This window comes from Camelus bactrianus, chromosome 6, assembly GCF_048773025.1.
Source record: "Camelus bactrianus isolate YW-2024 breed Bactrian camel chromosome 6, ASM4877302v1, whole genome shotgun sequence".
Classification (NCBI taxonomy): Eukaryota; Metazoa; Chordata; class Mammalia; order Artiodactyla; family Camelidae; genus Camelus; species Camelus bactrianus.
The window spans coordinates 73,462,664-73,486,352 of record NC_133544.1 but is presented as its reverse complement, the minus strand read 5'-3'; the positions used below and the strand labels follow the sequence as shown (position 1 = coordinate 73,486,352).

The window sequence follows — 23,689 nt, the reverse complement described above, 5'->3', positions numbered from 1 at the left end:
AGAAATCTACATTCTGGTTTTAGAATCACACCTTTTCCCAAACCTAGATTATATACTACACTCATTTTTCCTTCTTTCTCACAGTCCAAGGGGCCCTGATCCTTGCAGAGCTTCTTTCGGCAGTTAAACGCTCACTGGCTCGAACCCTGGTCATCATAGTCAGTCTGGGATATGGCATAGTCAAGTAAGTATTAACTTCCTATATGGAAAAGCAAATTAAAGTGCTGATTAAATTGTAACTATATCACAGATTTGCTGTGTAGTTCTGAAAGAGTTGATATAAGAAATAGTTCTGAAATAAGAAAAGGTAGATTTGTAGACTTGTAAAAGTTGAAAAAATGTTAGTGTTAATGTCATTTCACTGCTTAGAATTCAGGGAGCTTCTGCAGGAAAACCTGCAGTGTAGTTAGTGAATGACATTGAAACACAAGATTTCTAGAGTAAACTTATAGTGACTTTACTCTTTTAAAATGTTCTTGCACATCAGGTTTTTTACGGGAAGCGCATTCTCGCTGTAAGTCTGAAAATAATTTTTTTATTCAAAATATTAAATCAGGTGCCTTCTATGTATCAGGCATTATTCTGGGCTCTGGGGATATAGCAAGAAAACAAAAGACGTGGAGTTTACATTTGTGGAGGGGGTGGTGCACAAACAAAAATAAGTGAGTGAAATATCTAACATATCAGTGATAAGTGCTGTGGAGCAGATAAAGCAGAAAAGGTATATAGAGTTCTAGGCAAGGGGAGGAGCTTGCAATTGTTAATAGGTTGGTCAAGAAAGGCTTCATTTAGTGAAGCAAAGATATCACTTGGTGAAGGAACTACACCCAGGGGAATGTACACCCAGGGGAAGCGATGCTAGATGTGGTCAAAGTCTCTTTATTTTAAAGGTAGAGCCAGGGGAATTTGCTGATAGATAAATGTGTGATGTGAAAGAGAAAAGGAATCAAGGGTGATGCCAACTATTTTGATCGAAGCAAGTGGAAGGATGGAATTGACATTTACTGAATTAATATCTTAGGTGGAATAATTTTGGAGTGGGGACAAGAGTTCAATTAGATATCCAAATGAGGGAAGTAAGAGGGAGAGAGATTGGGCAGAGATATAATTATAAGGATGTAGATATTATTTACAAGCCATGAGACTGGATGTAATCATCAAGGAATTGACTATATATATATATATCAAAGGACTGAGCCCTTGAACTATTATGTAGAAGTCAGTGAGATGAAGTAGAATTAGGGCAGAGGAAATTAAGTGACCAGTAAAGTGGGAGGCAAAGCTAAAGACTGTTTCAAGAAGGGAGTGTCAGGTAAGAGGATTGATAAGTGACCACTGGATTTAACTACATGGAGGATATTAGTGACCTTAACATGAATGATTTTGGTAAAGGGGTAGGACAAAAAGCTTGATAAGAGTGTTTAAGAGAGCATAGGGGTTTACCAATGAAGACATACAAATGGCCAATAGGCACATGAAAAAATGCTCAATATTGCTAATTATGCAAATCAGAACTACAGTGACGTATCAGAAGGGCCATCATTAAAAAGTCCACAAATAATAACTACTGGGGAGGATGTGGAGAGAAGGGAACCCTTATACGCTGTTGGTGGGAATGTAGTTTGGTGCACCCGATATGAAAAACAGTATGGAGATTCCTCAAAAAACTGAAAATAGACTTACTGTATGATCCAGCAGTCTTACTCGTGGGCATGTATCTGGAGGAAGCTCTAATTTGAAAAGATAACCCCAATTTGAAAAGATTAACCCCAATGTTCAGAGCAGTACTATTTACAGTAGCCAAGATATGGAAACAACCTAAATGTCCAATGACAGGTGACTGGATAAAGAAATTTTGGTGCGTGCATACACACACACAGGAATACTATGCAGCCATAAAAAAGAATAAAATGCCATTTGTAGCAACATGAATGGACCTGGAGATTGTCATACTAAGAGAAGTAAGCCAGAAAGAGAAAGAAAAATACCATGTGAAATCACTTATATGTGGAATCTAAAAAATCACGCAAATGAACTTATTTACAAAACAGAAGCAGACTCAGAGACATAGAAAACAAATTTATGGTTACCAGTGGGGAAGGGGTGGGAAGGAATAAATTGAGAGTTTGAGATTTGCGGATACTACTATATATAAAACAGATAAACAGTAAATTTCTACTGGATAGCCCAGGGAACTATATTCAATATCTTATAGTAACCTATAATGAAAAAAATACGAAAAGGAATATATGTATGTACATGTATGACCGAAACATTATGCTGTACACCAGAAATTGGCACAATGCTGTAAACTGGCTATACTTCAGTTAAAAAAGAGAATGAGGGGAGAGAAACTGGGGTTAGTCCAGTATAGACAGTTATTTCAAGGAGTTTTACTTTAAGTGGAATTAAAGAAATGGGAGATTGGAATTTTTTAAATTTATTCACTCATTTCAGGGAGTTTTGCTGTAAATGGGATTAGGGGAATGGAGATTTTCACTTTTAAAATTTATCTATTCATTTGACATATTTGCCTCCTGTATGCCAAGACCAACTGTGGGTTTCTAAGATACACCAGTGGGGATATAAGTTCCTGCCCGTTTGCAGTTTTTCTAGTATATAACAAAATACAAGAACAAATATTGCTAAGACTTAGGTAGACGCGATTTAAGGCAGTGCATCTCACACTATAATGTACTAATGAATCACCTGGGGATCTTGTTAAAATGTAGATTCTGATTCAGTAGTATTTTGAATATCAAGGATCTAAAATTTTTCCCCCTTAAAACTGAAGCTACTCAGACTTCATATTTTGGATTTTGAGCTTGATAACATACTATTTATCTAATTTGTTTCAATAAGATTTTGATGATATTAAGGAATTACTAGTTTTTAGATTTGATAATGATATTGTGTTTTTCAAAGTCCGTATCTGTTTAAAAAAATACAGAAATACATACAAATAAAAGGTAAGATGTCGCAGATTTGCTTCAGGATAATATGGGAGGACGGAAGGTGGATGAGGTGTGCATGGGGCAAGATTCATGGCTGTTGGGACTGGATGATGGTTTATAAAGGGTTCATTATACTATTGAATATGTTTCAAAATTCTCTATAATAAAAAGTTTTTTAAAAAATACAGTAACCAGGGAATAGATCTAAAGTTGTAGTATTCACTGTCTTGATTTAAGGCCGTACGTTTGTTTGAGTTTTTTTCTCTCAAGTGAATCAAGTATGTCTGGCTTATCTCTGTTAAGTTGTTGGCCTGTATTAATCAGCAGGAGTTTCTGTTACTTAGCTTGTCTTGGGATTTGTCGCATTTGTACTTAAATATCTCTTTGCTTCCTCTTTAGGCCTCGCCTTGGAGTCACTCTTCACAAGGTTGTAGTAGCAGGAGCCCTTTATCTTTTGTTCTCTGGCATGGAAGGGGTCCTCAGAGTTACTGGGGTCAGTACTGCTTAATCTGAGTTTTTGTGGTTACTTGGGACGTGTTGTTTTGTCTTGAGAAGGTGAAATGAAAATGTCTGTGAACCTCTTTACTATTCCTCTAAGTCACTTTGGGCTCTGGTTTTCAAAATGTATATATAATTTATTTTTTATTTTTAATCTTACTGTTAGAGATTTATAAATTTAACGTGTGATGGGGAATGAATGCTTTCCCACCTGTCCCCAAATTACTACTTATTTACTAGTTCCTCCTCCAGCAGTGGCCTCCATTCTTGTTTAAGTGACAAATATTGTAATCATGCACTTGCTAGTTGGTCAAATTTTTGTTTTAAAGTGACAGTTCTCTTTGCTTAACCAGGACTTGAATTTCAAAGCCTCTTTTAAGATGCAACTAATTACCTTTCATATAATTCTTGAGAATTACATAATTATGCCTTTTGCCAGAGAAGGAAACCAAAGCACGAGATAGAATGATAAAGAAATTTATGTTATAGCTGGATTAATGTGAAGAATTGGGTCTCCCTAGGTCATTCCAGTTACTTTCTTATTTATTTAAAAATTACTCCCTGTAGTAACTTGTTAGATTCAAGGTGGTAAATGCTATAAATGTGACTTTTCTCTCAAACTGGGCTCAGTAAGTTTTGCAACAAATTGTCCCTTAAATGAAACACTTTGTAGATGCAGATTTGGTTTTCAAACCACACTGTCCTCTGTATGTAATTTCTTCAGCCTTTTAGCAACTTTAACCATCTGTCAATTTCATTTTCTTTCTTCTGCTGCTGTAGTATTTTTCTTATCCCTTGGCTTTGATAGTAAACCTGGCCCTCTCAGCAATTGATGCCTGTATTATTTTATGGATATCCTTTCAGTAATGCCCTAGTGATTGGGTAATTAGAGTTATAAAAATAGCGTCTTAAACGCATAGTTTTGGGGACAGATACTTGCCTTACATCTTATTTTGAGGTGAGCTCTTTTTTGTAAAACTGCATTGTATTACAGTTCTAGAAATCAATAATTCTAAAACTGTTAAGAATTCTAGAATATCAATATTAATAGTATATTAATGGTGCAGTAGTTTTAAATGTGAGAAGGGTCTTTTTAGACATATAGCCAAAATCAAAATGGTGGGGACTGATTGGATGGAATGGGCGCTTGTACTATTTTTGGTGTGGTTGCTTCTTAACATGGATCTTAGCCAGAAATTCTGGTGGTTGTCTCTTATTAGTTAGCAGCATGTTTCATTGTATTGAGATTGTAATCAACAATTTGTGTGAAATGCTTACAGCTGTATTCTACGGGATGGTTTGTCAAAAGGGAAGAATGATGTAGGTACCAAATTTTATTCCTTTTTGTTTTCTTTCAGTTCAAATGTAAAACCATTCCGGATGATTATATATGAATGCAGAATCATGTGCTGGTTTCTTCTCTGTGCCTCTCTAGACATCTCTGTTTTTTTCATCACCTCTTTTTCTTTGTCTGCAGGCCCAGACTGATCTTGCTTCCTTGGCCTTTATCCCCTTGGCTTTCCTAGACACTGCCCTGTGCTGGTGGATATCCTTCTCATTGGCTTGTTTAATGGTGGTCCATTTTCTCCCTTTGGAGATGGGTTTCCATTGATCTTTCTGCAAAGGTTGTTTTTTTGTTTTGTTTTGTTTTTTGTTTTTTTTTAACATTAACCAGTTTTGTTAATTACTTCTTAGTCTGGGATTAGAGTATTTTCAGTCTTAACAATCTGAGCCCTCAGGTAAGCAGTTTTTTTATTTTCGATTTTTAACATTGCATCAGAAATTGGTGACTGTTGTCTGAGCACACGATAAAAGCTTCTGGCTTTTCTATTTTTTTAATGAACATTTCACTTTGATTTTGGACTTATCTGTGGAACCCTCTTAGTGTTAGAATCTGGCTGCTCTGCTCCCCGTTTCTTTTGGCCTCTAGGAATTATTAGATGCTTTAAAAATTATGAAAAGATTTTGATTCTTAAAATGTGGGTTCAGGAACTACATAAAGTTGTTTAACTATCTTAAAATTCTATGTAGGTTTAGTAAATTTAAACTTTTTACAGGATGTTTTGTACTCTTGTTCAAAAGCAGACTTAGGATTATCTGAAGGCTTCCACTCTTTGAAATAAATATTGATTTCTTTTCAGGCAAAGTCAACTGGCACATAACAGACACATTTCTATTTGAGTAATCTTTTTCTCCCACTTCTTAAAATTAAATATTGTTTATTAGTGATTTAGCCTGTTGCACGAAAGAGTCAAGTTTTTGGACTTTTATCTTTTGGGTTTTTTTTTTTTAAAAATTGTTTTGGTTTTTGTGTATTTGGTCTTGTGTGCAGTTGTGCAACATTATTGTCTTGATAAACTGTGATGGTTATAGAAAACTGAATGTAAACAAAATTGTAATTTTGTGAATTTGAGTAGATTGTCATATTTCAAAAATCCTTGAAAGTGAAGTGTCCTCAGTCCAAATGGCCAAGCTTTTCTGGATCAGTATCTCTCAAATGTGCTTTGTGAATCTCTAATGTATCGGGAAGAGTGAAGAGAGGGAGGTGGGTCTGGACCATACAATACGAGAATCCATTGAATAGGTAGCAGCTATTTCTCTGGCAAAGCACAGAGCAAGCTCCAGCTCACTTAGTTTCATATCTGCTTATTTTGAAAGTTGGACATGAGAGCAGGTGTCCGCTTTAGTAGTCATCAGTTCCCCTCCTGTCTAAGATGGCAACTTCTGTTTGGGAATAATGTTCTGAAAATGGAGAGTCATTGCTTTTAGAGCCTAACTATCTGTAATTATCCTTTTAATTCAGGATTGATCAGGCAGGCAGCTGATGGCAGTTTTCCTAATATGGCACAAAGGTTCTGAGTGTAGAACTCTGGAAGATTGTAGCCATGAGTGTATTTATGACCCTAGACTGAATTAGCTGGGACCATGAGAACAGAGCCACCTACCTTAAAGGAGGAGAGACGATAATGCTAACTCTTGTTCCCTTTCCTGTTACTCATTTTCATTTCATTGACTTCCATTTTCTTTTTCTTACTCATCTTTGTTTCTCTTGAATGTGTCTTCTTGTCTTTATTTCAATTTCTCTTTAATATTTTTCTCTTTTCTTTTTTCTTCTTATTTTTTCATTCTCATTTTATCCTGGTTCTGTCTTCTCTTCAGAGTGTCATTGAAAATGAAGACTCATTAATCATGTGAGGCTTGGGGTGTTTGTGAGACAGAGAATAAGAGAGCTCTAAGGCCTCTGGGATCCATAGCTTTATCATTATGACCTGAGATCTTCAGAGAAATTTGAGGTTTAATTTACTAGCATATTGTTTTTTCTGAATGTTGATTTCCTTGACCTGCAAACACATATTTATTAGCCTGACTCAAACAATGAAGCTATTAAAACTTCGGAGAAACATTGTAAAACTCTCTTTGTACCGACATTTCACCAACACGCTTATCTTGGCAGTTGCAGGTAAGTTGGGGACTTTTTTTCCTGATGTTTAAAAGTGATCCTTTTAGGCAAAGATTCTTAACCTGAGAGGTCATAGTGAGCTGTCTAAAATTACGTTAAAAAGTTTTGTACTTTTTGTCGTTCTCCAAGAGGTCTGTGGTTCAGAAAAGATTGAGAACCACTAATAGTATAATAGCTCAAAATTAGTTGCACATAATTTCAACTCATAGTATATCCCCATCCTGTCTCCATCCTTTTTCTTGAGAAAGGTTAGTTTGAGTCTCATAGAGCATACAGATTCCTTTTAGAAGACATTAATACTTGCTTATTTGATTTTATTAAATAGCTATAGAATTTTAGATTAGGGTACATTTGCATTATATTCCTTTTATGTATGTCACTGTGTCTGTAAAATACAGACCATAGCCAAAGTGGGCTTATTTGCCTGCTTTTTGGCCCTTGTACCAGGATTAGTGAGATCTGGGCAGTGATTGGAACAGTTTTATTTGTCTTGTAGTCATTTTATCAACCTTTTTTTTTCCCACCTGACCAGCTAAAGAAAAATTAGCACTACTATAGTAAGGATAAAGGAAGGGGGAAAATTATGTTATTGATAATAGAAAAAGCTGTATTTCCAATACTTTTTTTTTCCAATTCCGAGGGTTACTGAAATAGATAGTAAACAAAACTATTCTTTAAGTACAGAATGGTTGAAAAGAGTATATATTGTGGGCCTTGGGTAGAGTAGTTAAGTAAATTTGTATTGAATGAATTTGTTAAAATAACAGATAGAAAGTGATTGTGATGTATAGGGGTTAAGGACGTGTGGATTCCACTTAACCAGAAGTGGAGAATGTAATTGGGGGTGTAAACCAATATTCACACTGACCAGGTTCTTCATTTCCTCTTAGCATCTATTGTGTTTATCATCTGGACAACCATGAAGTTCAGGATAGTGACTTGTCAGTCGGTGAGTTATAAACACATGCATTTTGAACAATACACTGTTTTGTACAGACAGTGATGTTGATAACAGTGGTTTAAGGTCTGCACCTTATAAAAAGTTAAGAGTTAGGTCTCCACTCTGAAGATTAGAATTCACTTCTTCTCTTAAGTATTCTATACTACTGTAGTGCTTGGTATGAGCTTTGTTTTATTTTGTTTAGGAGAGAGGAAGTCTGACTATATATACCAGTAGTTGGAGAGAATTTTATAAGTGATAACCACAGTCTGTCATAACCCAATCTGCCTTAACTAAAAATTCTCAAACAAGAAATCCATAATCCTAAGCATTAAATATGTGTGAATAATGCTAATCTAAGTAGAAGCCATGTCCTCAAGATCTGAGCACAAAGACTGGCCAGTAGCATTTCTTTAGAGGCAATTAAAGCTCTATTTTGGTAAAGCTAAATAAATGAAAATTAGAAAAAAATAACAACCTAATGTTACTTTCTCTTACCTTGTAAAAAATCCCTTCCTTAAAGACTCTCAAAGCCATAATGAAGCACTGACAAGTGCTTTATTCGGTTAGTGCCTTTTCTTTAACAACAGTAAACACTACAAGGGGAAAAATTAAGTTTATTCACTTTGGATCCCCAACACTTGACACAGTGCTTGTGACCACATAACAGGCCCTTAAGTTGAATGAATAAATAATGATTCTTATTCTATGCCAAGAGCTTTGTGAACACAGGGATAATGTATGTAAATGTACTTTTTCCCCTTTTGGTAGGATTGGCGGGAGCTGTGGGTGGATGATGCCATCTGGCGGTTGCTGTTCTCCATGATCCTCTTTGTCATCATGGTTCTCTGGCGACCATCTGCAAATAACCAGAGGTTCCTGGATACTTCTTGTCTGCGCTGCTAACCATTGGATGGCCATGTCATCAGTTTGGGGTGGTTCAGTGGGTGACAGTGTCAGGGCTGTATCATATAATGGAAGTAATTCTCATTGGGTCTATTATTATAGACCCAACGCAATCAGGAGAACTGGGTTTATGTCTCAGCTCTCCTATTAATGCATTGTGCTTTTTGGCATGCTGCTTCTTTTCACCTCTCTGGGCCTTAGTTCCCTCTTCATATAATGAAGGGGAATTGATACCTATTGATAATGAGGTCCCTTTTGGTTCTAACATCTTCTGTTAATATAAGTATTTGTATGGGTAACCTGCACCTCAGTGTTCATAGCTGCACTATTTACAATAGCCAAGACATGGAAACAACCTAAATGTCCATTGACAGATGACTGGATAAAGACATGGTATATTTATACAGTGGGATATTACTTAGCCATTAAAAATAATAGAATAATGCCATTTGCAGCAACGTGGATGGCCCTGGAGAATGTCATTCTAAGTGATAAGCCAGAAAGAGAAAGAAAAATACCATATGATATCACTCGTATGTGGAACCTAAAAAAAAAAAAAAAAAAAAAAAAGACAAATTAACTTAGTTATAAAACAGAAACAGACTCACAGACAGAAAACAAACTTGTGGTTACTAGGGGAGGTGGGTGGGAAGGGATAAATTGGAAGTTTGAGATTTGCAGATGCTGACTGGTACGTATAAGATAGATAAACAGGTTTATACTGTATAGTACAGGAAACTATATTCAATATCTTGTAGTAGCTTATGGTAAAAAAGAATATGAAAACGAATATATGTATATTCATATATGACTGAAGCATTGTGCTGTACACCAGAAATTGACACATCGTAAACTGACTATCCTTCAATTAAAAAAAAAAGTATTTGTATGGGTAAATAAAGGAGGTAGATAGATTGTGACTGTTAATGAGTCTCACCTATCTAGTGTCCAGAATGAAAGAACAGTTTCTACAGTGGATAGCTCAGCTTTGTAATAACAGAGAGAATAAAATGAAAACTTAAGTGACTGACTTTGGAATAAAAATCTGTATGTGAATTTCTTCTGTCAGTTATTTAGGAATTGGCTATCTTTATTTTGTAATTAGCCATACCTTTGTTTCCCTTTTTTTCCCTCTTGTGCATTTAGACAGTTAAGAACTTATATTATGCAACCACACCCCCAAAGAAGGAAAAGAATGAGATGGTATAACTAAGGGTCTGGTGACCCTCCTTTACATTGATCTGTTGATCATCTACTGTCTTGCAACTTATATCTATACATAAAATTTTCCCCTTTAGTCATTCAAAAAATTTTTGCTTTACCTCTCCTCTTCCTCTCTGTTTTCTTCTAAAACATTGTGTCCCCTCCCTGTAACTCTAGTGTTAACAGCCTGATGTAATGTATCCTTCCACATTTTATTCCTTGTTCAAATATAGAATCTTCTTTACTCCCTGAACAGTGCATTGTGGAAATGCCTTCCAAGATAGCTGGTAAACTCTCCTATTTTCATGTCAGGCATTATATTACATGGTATAGATGTAGTATAGTTAATTAACCTGTTTTCTTATTGTGCACATTTGAACTATTTCCAGTTTGGGTGTTTCAGGGTCCCCAAGACCACCCGTATGTTTAAAAGGACTCATGGGACTCAGCATATAGTTGTACTTAGAGCTAAGGTTTATTATAGCAAAATGGTGAGATCAGCAAGGAAAAAAGACATAGGTAGAGTCTGGAAAAATCCTATATTCTTTCCCTCTGCTAAGGAAGTACAAGTATATTCCTTTTTCACAGCAACAAAAAATGCAGTAACAGTGATCCTGCCCAGGAAATCCCTTTAGAGACTCAGCTCTGAGGTTATTATGAGCAGGATGGTCACATAAGCACCTTCTACCTAATATGTTCCAAAATTCCAAATTTCCAGAAGGAAAGCAAATTTTATTATAGAGTACATTGTACAGACAGTCTAGGCACAGTGATCCACCCTTAATCAGCTAGGGCACAGGTCGAGTGCCAAGTTCCCAGACATCAGCTATGGGGCATCCTTGTAAGTAGGCCCTTCTAAAGGCCTGCTATGTCAGCTCTTACACACAGGGACGTTAAAAATAGGAATAAGCTACAAGAATGTAGAAGTATCTTTGTACATGTTACTGAATCAAACTTGGGTCCACTGGCCCCCACAGTAAGGCCAATCTACTGACATTGAGTTGTGGTGAAGGAAAGTGCAGTGTTTATTGCAGGGTGCCAAGCAAGGAGTCTAGGCGGCAAATGCTTAAAAGATCCAAACTCCCCGGTAGCATTCAGAGAAAGGTTTTTAAAGACGTGGCAGGGGGTGAAGGCAAAGATTTTTATTCACCAAACTGATTTTATGAATGACTATAATTGGAATTTCAATAATTAGTCCTATAAAATCCAGATAGTGGAGTTCTTGTTTGTTTGTTGTTTTAGTTTTCTCATTTTTTTCTTTCTGTTCTACCTTTGTTCTGCCAGGTTTGCCTTTTCACCCTTGTCTGAGGAAGAGGAGGAGGATGAACAAAAGGAGCCTATGCTGAAAGAAAGTTTTGGTAATGATAAAATTCACCTTTTATTTGTGCTTTAAATATTCTTTGCTAATTTTTAGAAATAGAGTATAAGAAGCATAATATTTTGAGTTTCAAAACAAGAGACTTTGACTTACTCTTTTATTATTTTACAGCATGTTCTTAAATTTGGTATGTAGTAAAGTTAGAGGGAAGTGAAACCATGGTAAGTTCAGTAAATAGTGGCACATTAATGCAGTTTACTTGCTAGAGGTGAGCTGAAAACTTGACTTTGAGCTTTCCAACATTAAGTGTAAAGATGAAGAAACTTCTTTTCTGAGTATAATATATTGTCAATAAGCTTAAAATAAAGCTTTGAATCCATTTTTGCTATCATTGCTGGTCTGTTGACATAATTAACCATTCTTTTTTTTTTTTTTTTTTCACAGAAGGAATGAAAATGAGAAGTACCAAACAAGAACCAAATGGAAATAGTAAAGTAAACAAAGCAGTAAGTATGACTTCTTTCTTCTTTGCCCAGTCCCCTAGCCCTTGGTGGAGCTCAGCAGTTATATATAGGCCTTAATGATTTTTTTTTTTTTTTGCCTATGCTATAATTAGACTTGCTTTATAAATCTTTTAATACCTATTACATGACATTTTTAAAAACAGAGACAGCAAAGGATTCTGTTCAGGACCTAGTAATCTTTAACTGAAAGGTTTGGTACTATGTCCAGAGAAGTTCCAGAACAGTCTGATGGTTCTGTTTAATGGTTTTCATCAATGAAGTCATAGCCCCAATAATAAACTAGGATGGTGTTTTTTGTAGTGAAGATCAAGATTTTTTCAGTGGGCTCTTTTATTTTTTTTTACAGAACTGTGCATTCATTCTACATTTAAATGAGCTTTAGAATTTATCTCAGTTTAAGGAGGAAGGCTTTCATGAGGCAAAAACTCTAGGTATTAGACTTTTGAGAAGAAAGCGTTTTAAGGATGTGCTTTTTTTATATTTCAGTTGTATAGCTTTTTAAATTAAATTATTTGACTTTTCTGTTAGCAGTTCCATTACAAGAATATACTACTTCAGAGTGACAAAGAATTAAATTGAGACCTCTTTAGATCCTTACTGGAGATGTATTTTTTTGGTGCATTTCAGTAACAACGGGTATTTGTATGTTCTCAGCAGGAAGATGATTTAAAGTGGGTAGAAGAAAATGTTCCTTCTTCTGTAACAGATGTGTAAGTTTTTGAATCATTACCACCAGAATTCTTTTTCAAAGTTAGTGTTACTTTTATTATTTTAAATGAATGAGCTGAAGAGCATACAAATGAGAATGCTTATAGTCAACTTTGGAAGTAAAAGAATATTAAAAACATTTTTTAAATGTTAAAAATTAATTAAAGACTAGGAATGATATACAAACAAAAATAATCAGGATTATTCATTCAGATGACATTTCTGCTCTTTCTAAAAATCAATGAGATAATCCTTTTGGAATTTTCGAGTTTCTTTCCATGCCTATAATTTTAATTCAACATTGGTTCTGTTAAAGCCTATACAATTCTAGTAACTCTGATTCTTGTTTTTTGTATTTGCTTTTTCTTTTCTTGAAATGTCATTAATGGGATGCAAATCTTAGATAATTACAAAAACTTTAAATTGTAGTCATTATTCCACCGTCTTTATGAACCATTTATGGCTTTATTTTACATTGTTCAGTTTGTTTTTCTCTCTGCAGAGCACTTCCAGCCCTTCTGGATTCAGATGAGGTTAGTAATCAAATCATGTGCATATAAACAGTGGGTCTGGTGGCCTGATAGGGAGTCTTAAGTCTTCTGTTCAAGATTTTATTTATTTGACTCAGTAATGGCCTAATGACCTCTAGGCTGTGTAGTTGACAAAGGATGAGAATAGAAATACTAATATTAGTACAGAAATATTCAGGAATGTTTTCTTTCTGTACACGTCCCCCTTTTATTTTTTACAAAGTATGCTCAGACTTCAGAATGTCTTTGTTTAAATTGGGTAACAAATCCCGTACTTTCCCACTGTTTAGCTCCTTTGTCTTTAAGAAATTCAAATTTAATCTTTATCTTGTCTAGGCACAAATGATAAAGTTACTTAAGTTACCTACTATGCAGTGTCACTGTTTTCTTCAGATAATAAGGATAATTAAAGCCTCTAATGTTTATGTTGATTTTTAGTCTTTTAATAAATGGCTCCATACACTTTACCTAGAAGGTTTCACGTGAGGTCTTATGTAAGAATTGGCAGTCGTGTTCATGGAAGCTAGTTCTAGACATGTTCAGAATATTTAGATTATTCTTGAGTCTCAGTTTCAGAAAGACTTTTAAAAGCCTCTGCCCAGGTGTGACTTGTTGGATTGACTGCTAAAAAGTGGTTTGTTCACTTCCCACGGGCCTGCTGTGTGATGCAGCACAGTGTCAGATTCCTTAGCTGTTCGATGCATTGAAATAACTTAGAACTCTACCATTCAGACAAGCCTGTTTATGTAAACTTTGCTTTTTTTGGTGTATTGCACTGTTCCTAGATCTTTCTCTTAGGGGCCACCTTCTGCTAATAGTCTGCCTTCAGGGCTACCCAGTTGGCTCCAGCTCTCCAGACACACTATTTCAATCAGAGGGGGGCTGAGTATGTAAAACCCAGGTGTGCCATTCATGGAAATACAGGTTTATTGTAGTACTTTTTGTAGCATTGATTTCATCTGTTCATATCTTCCTGGGTGAAAAAAATCATTCAGAAACTGAAAAAGAACTTAAGTGAAACAGAAGAGGGACAAGTTAAATAAAAGACTAGGAATCCAAACAGCATCAGACTCTTCAGCAGTGATGTTGGAAACTAGATGATAACAGAACAAGGTCTTTGAATTCTGAGGAAAATTATATTCAAACTAGAATTCTCTACTTGTCAATATAAGGATAAAAGAAAGATGTTTTCGGTCATGCAGTAAATAAAATAATTGACATCCTATGTGTGGTTTCTCAGGAAAGTAGTAGAAAATGTTATTCATAGAATGAGGAAACTAAAAAGAGGAAGACTTGGGATCCTGGAAATAAAGGATCCAACACACAGAGGCAAGGATAAATTCCCAGGATGGTGATGTGAAAAATTCCCGGAGTGACAGCTGGACATTAGGTTTGGAGAGCAACCAGTCCAGAATGGAGCAGGAAGACAGCTTCAGGAGGGGTGATTCTAAAGAAAAAAAGTGAAAAGGGTAGATTATCTGATATAACTGATCATATTGAAAAGGGATCTGTCAGAGTCTGGGATAAATTTGTGATAGGTACTTAGCAAATGAAGGAAAGGAGAAATGAAAACTAAATTTGAGGTAAAAAAAAAAATTAAGGAAATTCAACAGTATTACATTAAGTTTCTTAATTGAAATGGCATACATAAATACTATTCTATAATCAAAAATGTTATTTTTACATGATTTTTTTAAAGTTATGGTGAAAAACATAAAATCTACCATTATAACCATTCTCAAGTACAAAGTGTTAATTTATATGCACATTGTTAAGCAACAGATCTGTAGAACTTTTTTATCAAATGTAATTTTAATCAGTATGTGATATTTCATTATAAAGATAGACTATACTTTGTTTATACAATCCTGTATTCTTGAGCACTTAGTTCTTTCTAAGTATTATGTTATAATTCTGAGTGTTGCAGTAGATAGAGATGGCTAAATTTTTTCCTGCATCTTTGACTATTTCTTCAAGGTAAATTTCTGAATCAGAGGAGGTACACGTTTTTATTAAAGCTTAATTGACTCTAAAACATACAGTTCCTTTTGATTTGTGATTTGATGTCTAGAAGCCTTGAGATTTTGGTTAAGTAAATCTTGGGTGGGGCCTGGACATTTGTATGTTTCAGAATCTTCATAGATGGTTAGGAACCATTGCTCTAAATAGTCAATGAACATAAGCAAGTACTTACAGAAAATGTGTGTGTGATCATCTTTGTAAAAGATATTTGGAATATAAACCATTTAAAATTAATACACTTAAAATAAATTTTTCCCCCTAGGAACGAATGATCACGCACTTCGAAAGGTCCAAAATGGAGTAAAGAATGGGAAGATTTGCAATTGAAGATGGCTAGTATCTGGGAAGAGATCAGCTTCTGTGCCAGTCTTTACACTGCTCCTTGGAATTAAAGGAGGCAATGACATCCTGATCTGTTCCTTGAGCTTTGTGCATTGGAGCTGGCTAGAGGTGTTGAAACAAGAACATTCTGTTGAAAACAAGTTCATAGGATGAGAAAAATCTACAGGTTTTTAATTTGCAGCATTGATGCCCCTTTCCCTCCCACACTCTGACATGGATGTTTATGCAACTATGTGTGTTGTTCCTGAACCTTCTAGAATGTTTAGATTGTTTAATCTGTCAAACTAAAACGTCTAACATCTTCTAAAGAACTGTGACATCAACGCCGTAATAATATCCAGGAGCAACTGCCTGTAACTTTATTTGGGGAGTTACATAGGTGATGGGGGAAGTTATTATCTTCGCATTTCCTGGGAAGTGAAGATTAAATCTTGCAGAGGTAGTCTTGAGAAAAGAGTCCTGAGTTAAGGAGCCATAGTTTTATCAATGATTAAAAGAACAACAACAAAAAAAAAAAAAAAGAGAAAGAGACTGTTACAGTGTGATTCAGATTATTTGAAAAAGCAAAATCAAGTGCAATTTTGTTTACAAATGGTGTATATTAAAGATTTTTCTATTTCAGATGTACTTTAGAGAAAAATATTAGCTTGACTCTTTTGACATCTGCTATTGTGACACATCCCATTGCTGGCAATGTGGTGCACACTCCAAAACTTTTAACTACTGTTTTGTAAGCCTCCAAGGGCAGCATTGCGGATTCCGAAGCAATGCTTTGTTTGCCTTCATGCCTTTCACTGGGTGTTGCACTAGATGCATAGAGGCACTCCATCTTAAGTGCATGTGAGTGAGCACCCTGCTAAAGGGATTTAATGCTTCAGAAGCAGGAGCTAATACAAAGGAAACAGGTCCTTCTGGTTTAAACGTTTTTTTCTGCATGAAATAGTGTGGAGGCCCTGGACTGCTGCTCATTTTTAGAATCGACTGTTATTATATCTGGTGATGGCTTAGAGATTGTTTATAAGAAACATCACAAGGTGATGGGATTCATTTGAAGCACTATTTGTTTGAATGGCTTTGTCCAATTTTGCCTCCCCAAGATTTTTGTTCTACATAGAAAGTTCATGCCACTTTTTAATATTAAAAAAATTTTAACAAAATTAATACATTTTTCTCATTTTTCCCCCAGACTTCCTATAAAGACCCTTTCTACCACTCTCCTGTGAAATTCTCTTTCCATGGTTTTTTATTCTGTTGTCTTATTTTCTGTTGAGACCAGTGATCACATGACCACGATCTTCATTCACTAATGCATACTATAGTAAAGTATTAACATTTATGTAACATTTCTCTATAGCTGTTTGCTATGGCAATTTAAAAAAAAAATCACCTAAGCAGGATCTCTAAGGAACAATATGAAAAACTGACTGTATTCTCAGGTTAACCCGTTAGCAAAAGGCTGGTGTTACCGTCGTGTGCTTCTGTTCTTCCCACTGAAACTTAACAAGTGAATAATAGTCATAATGCAGCAGGATAGTTGGTCAATTATTTTGGGGGGCAGGTTAGATGTTGACTTGAGACTAGGGGAAAAAACCTATTGTGTTAATAAGCAGGTGTGTATTGTACAAATTCTGTGTCCTGGGACCTGATAATTCTGCCTTGCCTTATGGCTTCTTATGTTACTGTGATTGGATATAGTGTATCATTTCTTAGAATAGGTTCAGAAGGAATTTATAGTATCACATTGACCTGTTACCTTAGAGTTTACATTATTTTGGTCTTGGTCCTTGGGTCTGGAACTATCAGGTATTAGGCCTTCTTCTAGCATAGCAGCTGTTAAAAGAATTTTCTTTTTTTTTTAAATGGAGGTACTGGAGATTGAACTCAGGACCTTATGCATGCTAACATGCACTCTACCACTGAGCTATATCCCTCCCCCTGTTAATTCTAAATTTTCAATAAGGTGTTAAGTTTCTGTGGTGAAAATCAGCCACAACACAAGATTTGTTTAGCAATTTTTGTGTTTCTTCCTACTTGAAAATATTTCATTTGATTATCAGAAACAGTGTTTGGTAAAGATGGGACACTATTCCCAATTTACAGATGAAAAAACTGATACTGTGTGAAAATAAAGTGACCAGGGCCAGGGTTTTGTTTTGTGTTTGTTTTTTGTTTTTACCTCATATCATAGACTCAACTCCTTTTTTCTTCTACATTTTGCATTAAGCCTAAATGTGCAACTTTATGACATACCTGCTGTTTTCTTGGGGTAAACTGCCAGATACAGATCTTTTTTTTTTTTATTTTATTTTCCTGTTTTCAAAAAATTGAAGTATAGTCAGTTTACAATGTGTCCGTTTCTCATGTACAGCATGTTTCAGTCATACGTATTACATACATATATCCCCTTTTCTTATTTTTTCACTATAGGTTACTACAAGGTACTGAATATAGTTTACAGTGAAACTTTAGGTTTTGGTGGGTGGGGTTAATTGGGTTTATTTATTCGTTGGGTGAGGTGCTGGGGATTGAACCCAGGACTTCATACGTGCTAGCCATGCACTCTACCACTGAGCTATACCCTTCCTCCACCCTAAGATCATTGGTTCTCAAACTTTGAAATTCATGGACTCACCTTGGGGACTTACTAAAACAGAGTGCTGGACCGCCCCCCCCCACACACACACACAGTTTCTGAGTCAGCAGGGCTGGAATGAGGCCTAAGTGCATTTCGAAGGAGTTCCCAGGTGATGCTGATGGTGCTGTTCTAGAGACCACACTTTGAGAATCACTGTCCTAAAATAACTTTTATAAGGGTAAGAAACTTGAACTAGTTGGGCTTATAATGGTAATACTAAAACTACCTTTTATTGAAAGCTTAGAGTGTGTCAGGCATTGCTAAGTGCTCACAACCCTAAGTAGGTTAAAAAATGATAGATCATTTTGCAGTTAAGGAAACTTAAACTTCTAGAGATTAAATTTCTTGAACATTACAGCTAATTGGCTAATTTCCTAAATGGCAGATCTCCATCCCAGGTCTAACGCCAAAGCCTGAATTCTTCTCTACGCTACGCTGCCTAAGACGGTTGTAAGATTAAAATCCTTTTTCCGCCAGTGGCTACTCGGATTTAACGATGGAGAAGCTCCGTACATGATGAGCTGGGGATACAGGCACCAAGAAGCTCCTGGAGTGTGCACTAGAAGCTGGGGCGGAAGGGGCGGGGCTTCGGCTGCGGAAGGGGCGGGCTTGGATCTGCAGGAAGTCCCGTGTTGATGATGGCTCTATTGCCGAAGGGCCTGTAGCAGGGGGTCCGGGCTCTTTCTTTGGCTTGATTGCTGCCCAGCACCCGACCCAGCAGTCCCGGTGAGATTGCGGCGGCCACTCCGCTCGCCGCCATGCACGACGCCTTCGAGCCGGTGCCAATCCTAGAAAAGCTGCCTCTGCAGATCGACTGTCTGGCCGCCTGGGGTGAGGCGAGGGGCCGAGAGGCCAGGCTGGGTCAGCGCGGGAGCGGCTGGGACCTTTCAGGAGGCTAGGGAAGTGGACGGGCGTCTGGCTGTCTGGAGTCTGGTGGGACAAGGGGACTGAGATGAGGAAGGGCAGAACATTGTTGACAGTGAGGGTGGTGGGGATGTTTGGGCGATCCCCGGGGACCCAGGCATTTTAGGGACGTACACCTGCCCGGAGTTGGAGGTGGAGCTTTCCTTATTAATTGTGCTCAGCTTTGGCTCATTTCAGTCTCAAAGCAGTCTTTAGTTTGAGGGGATAAAGCAGTGCGAAGTTCTCAGCCTTCCAGAGGCTTGCACTTGTCCAGGCCATTGTGTTGTTTTCCAGGTGAAAGACAACATTGTTTTGTTTTTTTGTTTTTTGGCGTTTTTATTGTTGTTGTTTTGCAGAGAACAAGTTAACACCTATGTCTTTTCTCCCTTAGTGTCTACTCATCGCTTTCTTCTCATTACTGTAGCTAACTTGTTACTCTCCACTCTTAATCTAGCCAAGTGTTTGATTGCCTTATAGTCAAAGTGCACAAGTTACTGGACTCTTGTAGGTAGAAGAGCATCATTCCAGTCTGTCATGAAACCTAACCCATAAAAACTTGCAGGATCCTCTTGGGATTGGCCAGTGCAGAAAGCAGGGTCAGGCATCTCTTCTGTGCCTAAAATACAAATGGTTTCTGGAATAAACCTTGACTCCTAACTATGAACATTATGCTTCTTTCTATGAATGTTTGTGTCTGATTACCAAAGACCAAACAGAAGTAATTTTTAGTCTTTCCTGTTAATGTCCAGATCCTAGAAATCAAAGACCATAAAAATGTGGCTCAGAACCTTTAATCAGATCTTATACTGAGCTAGGTACACATGATGGGCCTGGTGGAATCTTGGTGGTAACCAGCATCTTATTCATCATCTGTGGACAGTGCCACCCAGTCAGAGTTCATCACATCCTCTTCCATAAGGTGCTTTCACTTCAGATCTTGTTAATGTGGGCCTCTCCTCTTTTAGCAGCTCTGGGCCTCTATAAAGTCACACCTCCACAGAAGGCTGTCCTAGTCCTTTGGGTTAAGGAGAGATTCCTGCTTCCTCTGATATCTCAAAAATACCTCCATTTTCTGTCATTAAATGCTGTCAGTGAAAATTAAAAATAAATAGAGGAGAAAAAAAAGAAATTGATAAAAATGGAAGACCTGATACTCAGCACAAAGCTTATTCCCCTGTTTCTTCATCAGGTATGTATTAAGTGCCTGCATGGACTAGTCTCTGCTAAAGACAGGAATATAAGGATGAATAACAAATAGTGCCTTTGCTCCTAGGATACAGTGGCAGACAAAGAAATATGAACAGATTATAACACAAGATTAGTGATACTAGAGACAGGCTTCCTGATATGGGAACGTGGAGAAGGGCTATTCCACTCAGCCTAGAACATATGCTTCTGAATAGGATGGATGCAGCTGCTTACCACACTTTACTTAGCTTGTCAGGATCCTTGACTTTGATACCCTCTGGGACTAGTAGTACATGTCTCAGTCTGTCTCACCAACTCCACTTTATCACAGTAGAGATACCCTGTACCTGTGCTTTCCAGGAGCACAGTTTTGAAATGGTAGGTAGTTTTCAGCCTGCATGATCTCGAGCCAAACAGGAGAAATGCCCATTGCCTCCTAGGATGCTGTGACTGGTATGAGCTACAAGAGGCCATTTACCATCTCCTGTCTCAAAACTGCTTCATTTTCAGACTTTAGCAGCAATAAATATTGCTATTTCTAGTTGTTATCCCTTCTGTCTCCACCGTGACTTTAGGTGGAAAGTTCATCCAGGAACTTCCAGGATTCTGGAGGGCCAAATAATATTTGAGCTGGAAGATGTCATAGAACCACCATAACCCATCTCCTGGAAAATGGAAATGAGGAAGTTATTGATGATAATGGTGGTGATGATGATTTCTCCCTACACTCCAGAGTTGTAGAATCCAGCTGCCTCTTTAGCATCCTCACCTGGATATCTGGTAGCATGGCCAAAACAGTTCTTGATTTCACAACATGCCTGTCCCGCTATATCCTACATCCAGCAAATGGCATTTCTGCTTACCCATCTGACTAAGGCCAACGGCCTTGGAATTATTCTAGACTTCTCTTATACAGCCACAGCCAATCCATCAGCAAATGTTGTCTGCTCCACCTCCCAAAAAAATCTGCAGCCCAGTCTCTTCTCTCCATCTCCACTATCACTACTGTTGACACACAGTTCTCTCACATCTGAATTACTGTAGTAGTCTTCTGACTGATGTCCCTGGGTTTGCCATTGTGCCATTTGCAGTATTTTATCCATACAGAGGTTGAGCGATCCTTTGAAAACGACCAGGTCACATCCCTCCTCTGCTCAAATTCCCCCAGTAGCTTCACATCACAACTATAAGTTCCAAAGTCCTTACCACGATTTGCGGCACCTGTCATGATCAAGCCTCTGGTTACTTTGCTGACTTTATCTCCTATGCTCTTACCCTATGCTCCTTTCTGGTACTAGTCACATGGTCTTCCTTGTTCCGTGAACACATAAAGCACGTAACTACCTCAGGGCCTTTGCACTTCCTGTTTCTTCTGCCTGGTACTCTCTCATCCTCTATATTACATGGCTCATTTCTCATTTCATTCAGGTCTCCGCTGAGATGTCACATAAATCAGCAAGACCTCTAACTATTCTACATGAAGGAAAATGCCACATCCACCAATGTGCTACTCTTTTACTCAGCCTTATCTTCTTAGCACGGATTGCCACCTAATGCTGTTTTGTATGTTATTATTGTCTCTCTCATTCTGTATTAGAATATAAATTCCTTCAGAGCAGTAACTGTTTTGTACATTGCTTTATTTGCAGTACCTAGAACAGTTCCTGACTCATAATGGATACTTATTAAATATTTGTTTAATTAATAGTAATAGTAATGGCTTCCATTATAGAGTACTAATTTGTATTAAGCATTTATGAAATAATAACTCCATTATGCAAAGGAAGAATCTGAAAATTTAAGTAGTTTTTCTGAGGTCACATGTCCAGTAAATCATGTCTGATTCTAGAGCCTGGTTCTCAAACTTTAATGTATATTCAGAGGCTATAAAAAAATGAATGGATGTGTGTGTATATGTGTGTATACACAATGATTTTTACTTATATTTCCCAAGGAAATGATGGAAAACTAAATTAAAATGATTAATACGGTTATCTGTAGGAGAAGGAAGAGAACAGGGTGGAGTGGACAAGGATGGAAGCTAGACTTCTCATTGTTTTAGCTTTGGTACTCTGAATGTCTCATGTAATTAAAAAAATTAAATTTAAAAATGCAGATTTCAGGGCACCACTGCAGAATCATTGCATCAGAGTCTCTGGGAGCAGGGCTCAGGAATGAGCACTTTTAATAAATCCCAGTGATTCTGATGCAGCTAATCAGGGGCTAATGCTTTGAGAAACAATGTTCTTTGGCCTGGGGCCCAAAGAAGGGAAATGACCACTACCGTGTTTGCCTGTGGACTCTGCCATGTTCAGCGGTGGTTGTTTATCACATGCGTTTGGACTGGGTTGCACTGTTGGATGGAGCTTCATTAGGGTAATTGTGGGCAAGAGGGTTCCACCTAACTTCCCAGGAGGAATCAAGTCCAACCTTGTGGCTCAGGATTCGGCCATCAGGAATTTTCTAGGGCTGACCCTCTTTTGTTTTTGTGTATGTTGCCCGTTTGTGTAGTGCATTCCACTTTCTGATGTGCAGTGTTGAGTCTCAAAAGGGACTGTCTACCCCGTGCTGGGCCAGCTCTGCAGGTTTCTCATTTTCTGTGTTTTGCATGTGTTATAACATGTCCCAGAACGTGCATGGACCAGCGTGGGTCAGGGCCTCTGGCCACCTGCCCCCTAGCTGACTTCTGTAATCAAAGTTCTGTGCCATTATTACATCTGGATGCTGCACTGTTTTTCCTTACGAGTTTGAGGATTATATATGAGTATGTATGTGGTGCTTTTACTAGTTAAAAAAAAGTTGTTGCAATACTCTGCATATTTGATAAATGAATTTTCCTCAGCTTCTCCAAATGGATGCTTGAGAACGGTCAAATTTCAGTTAAAAAAATTTTTTTTCAATTTTAGTGAATTAGTAGGGAAGGGCATAGTTCAGTGGTAGAGTGTACACTTAGCATGCACAAGGTCCTGGATTCAATCCCCAGTATCTCCACTAAAAGATAAATAAACCCAATTACCACCCCCCCCCAAAAAAAAGGGGAAAAAAGAATATTAAAAAATTTTTTCAGTGAATTTATCTGATTCCATTTTATGACCAATAGAGTAGCTATTTGATAAGAAACGTCTATTGGCAAATAAACATTTCAATAAAAATGAAAAGTAGACTCTTGAAAGTCATGCTGAGGAGTTGGACTTCGTATTGGGGTAGTGCAGCTTCATGAGGACTTTTTAAGCCCCAGTGTGATGGCATCGGAGAGATGCTCTCAGGTAACCGATAGCAAACATGGAAGGACACACAGAGTGAGTGAGACCAGCCATGTCCATCGCAGGGGTCCCTGAAGAGACTCTCCGGGAGAGGGCTGTTGTCAGGTACCTTGCAGAGATAAAATTGATGGGCCTTGCAGACCTGGTTGGGAGATGAGGCTGTTAAAAGGGGTAAAGAAAAACAGGAACTGGCAAGGGATTGTATGTCAGGGTGAAGAGGAAGAATGGGGAAGATGGTCAACATTATGTTGGTCTTTTGGTTATAGATTTTTATGTATGTTATGAATGAATTAAA

At 37.3% G+C, this 23,689-nt stretch overlaps 2 protein-coding genes across 14 annotated transcripts in view; both read left to right on the top strand.

Annotated features, from left to right (window-relative positions):
• Window positions 1-16,566, top strand: part of TMEM87A (transmembrane protein 87A) — a 36,380-nt gene extending 19,814 nt beyond the window's left edge. For 3 of the 12 annotated variants that reach the window (XM_074365955.1, XM_074365960.1, XM_074365962.1), the window contains exons 10-20: window positions 85-184; window positions 3,354-3,447; window positions 4,233-4,308; window positions 6,808-6,912; window positions 7,803-7,861; window positions 8,624-8,727; window positions 11,246-11,319; window positions 11,724-11,785; window positions 12,458-12,513; window positions 13,014-13,044; window positions 15,326-16,566. In XM_074365955.1, the coding sequence (XP_074222056.1) occupies window positions 85-184; window positions 3,354-3,447; window positions 4,233-4,308; window positions 6,808-6,912; window positions 7,803-7,861; window positions 8,624-8,727; window positions 11,246-11,319; window positions 11,724-11,785; window positions 12,458-12,513; window positions 13,014-13,044; window positions 15,326-15,367 (803 nt within the window). In that variant the 3' untranslated portion in view covers window positions 15,368-16,566. Of the gene's footprint in view, window positions 1-84; window positions 185-3,353; window positions 3,448-4,232; window positions 4,309-4,929; window positions 5,003-6,807; window positions 6,913-7,802; window positions 7,862-8,623; window positions 8,728-11,245; window positions 11,320-11,723; window positions 11,786-12,457; window positions 12,514-13,013; window positions 13,045-15,325 lie in introns of all 12 variants that reach the window. The other 9 variants (XM_074365958.1, XM_074365964.1, XM_074365956.1 and 6 more) reach the window with 7 other exon arrangements.
• A 2,074-nt stretch (window positions 16,567-18,640) lies between these two features.
• Window positions 18,641-23,689, top strand: part of VPS39 (VPS39 subunit of HOPS complex) — a 39,495-nt gene continuing 34,446 nt past the window's right edge. For both annotated transcript variants that reach the window (XM_074365948.1, XM_074365947.1), the window contains exon 1: window positions 18,641-18,871. In XM_074365948.1, coding sequence (XP_074222049.1) covers window positions 18,799-18,871 — 73 coding nt within the window. In that variant the 5' untranslated portion in view covers window positions 18,641-18,798. The remainder of the gene's footprint in view (window positions 18,872-23,689) is intronic.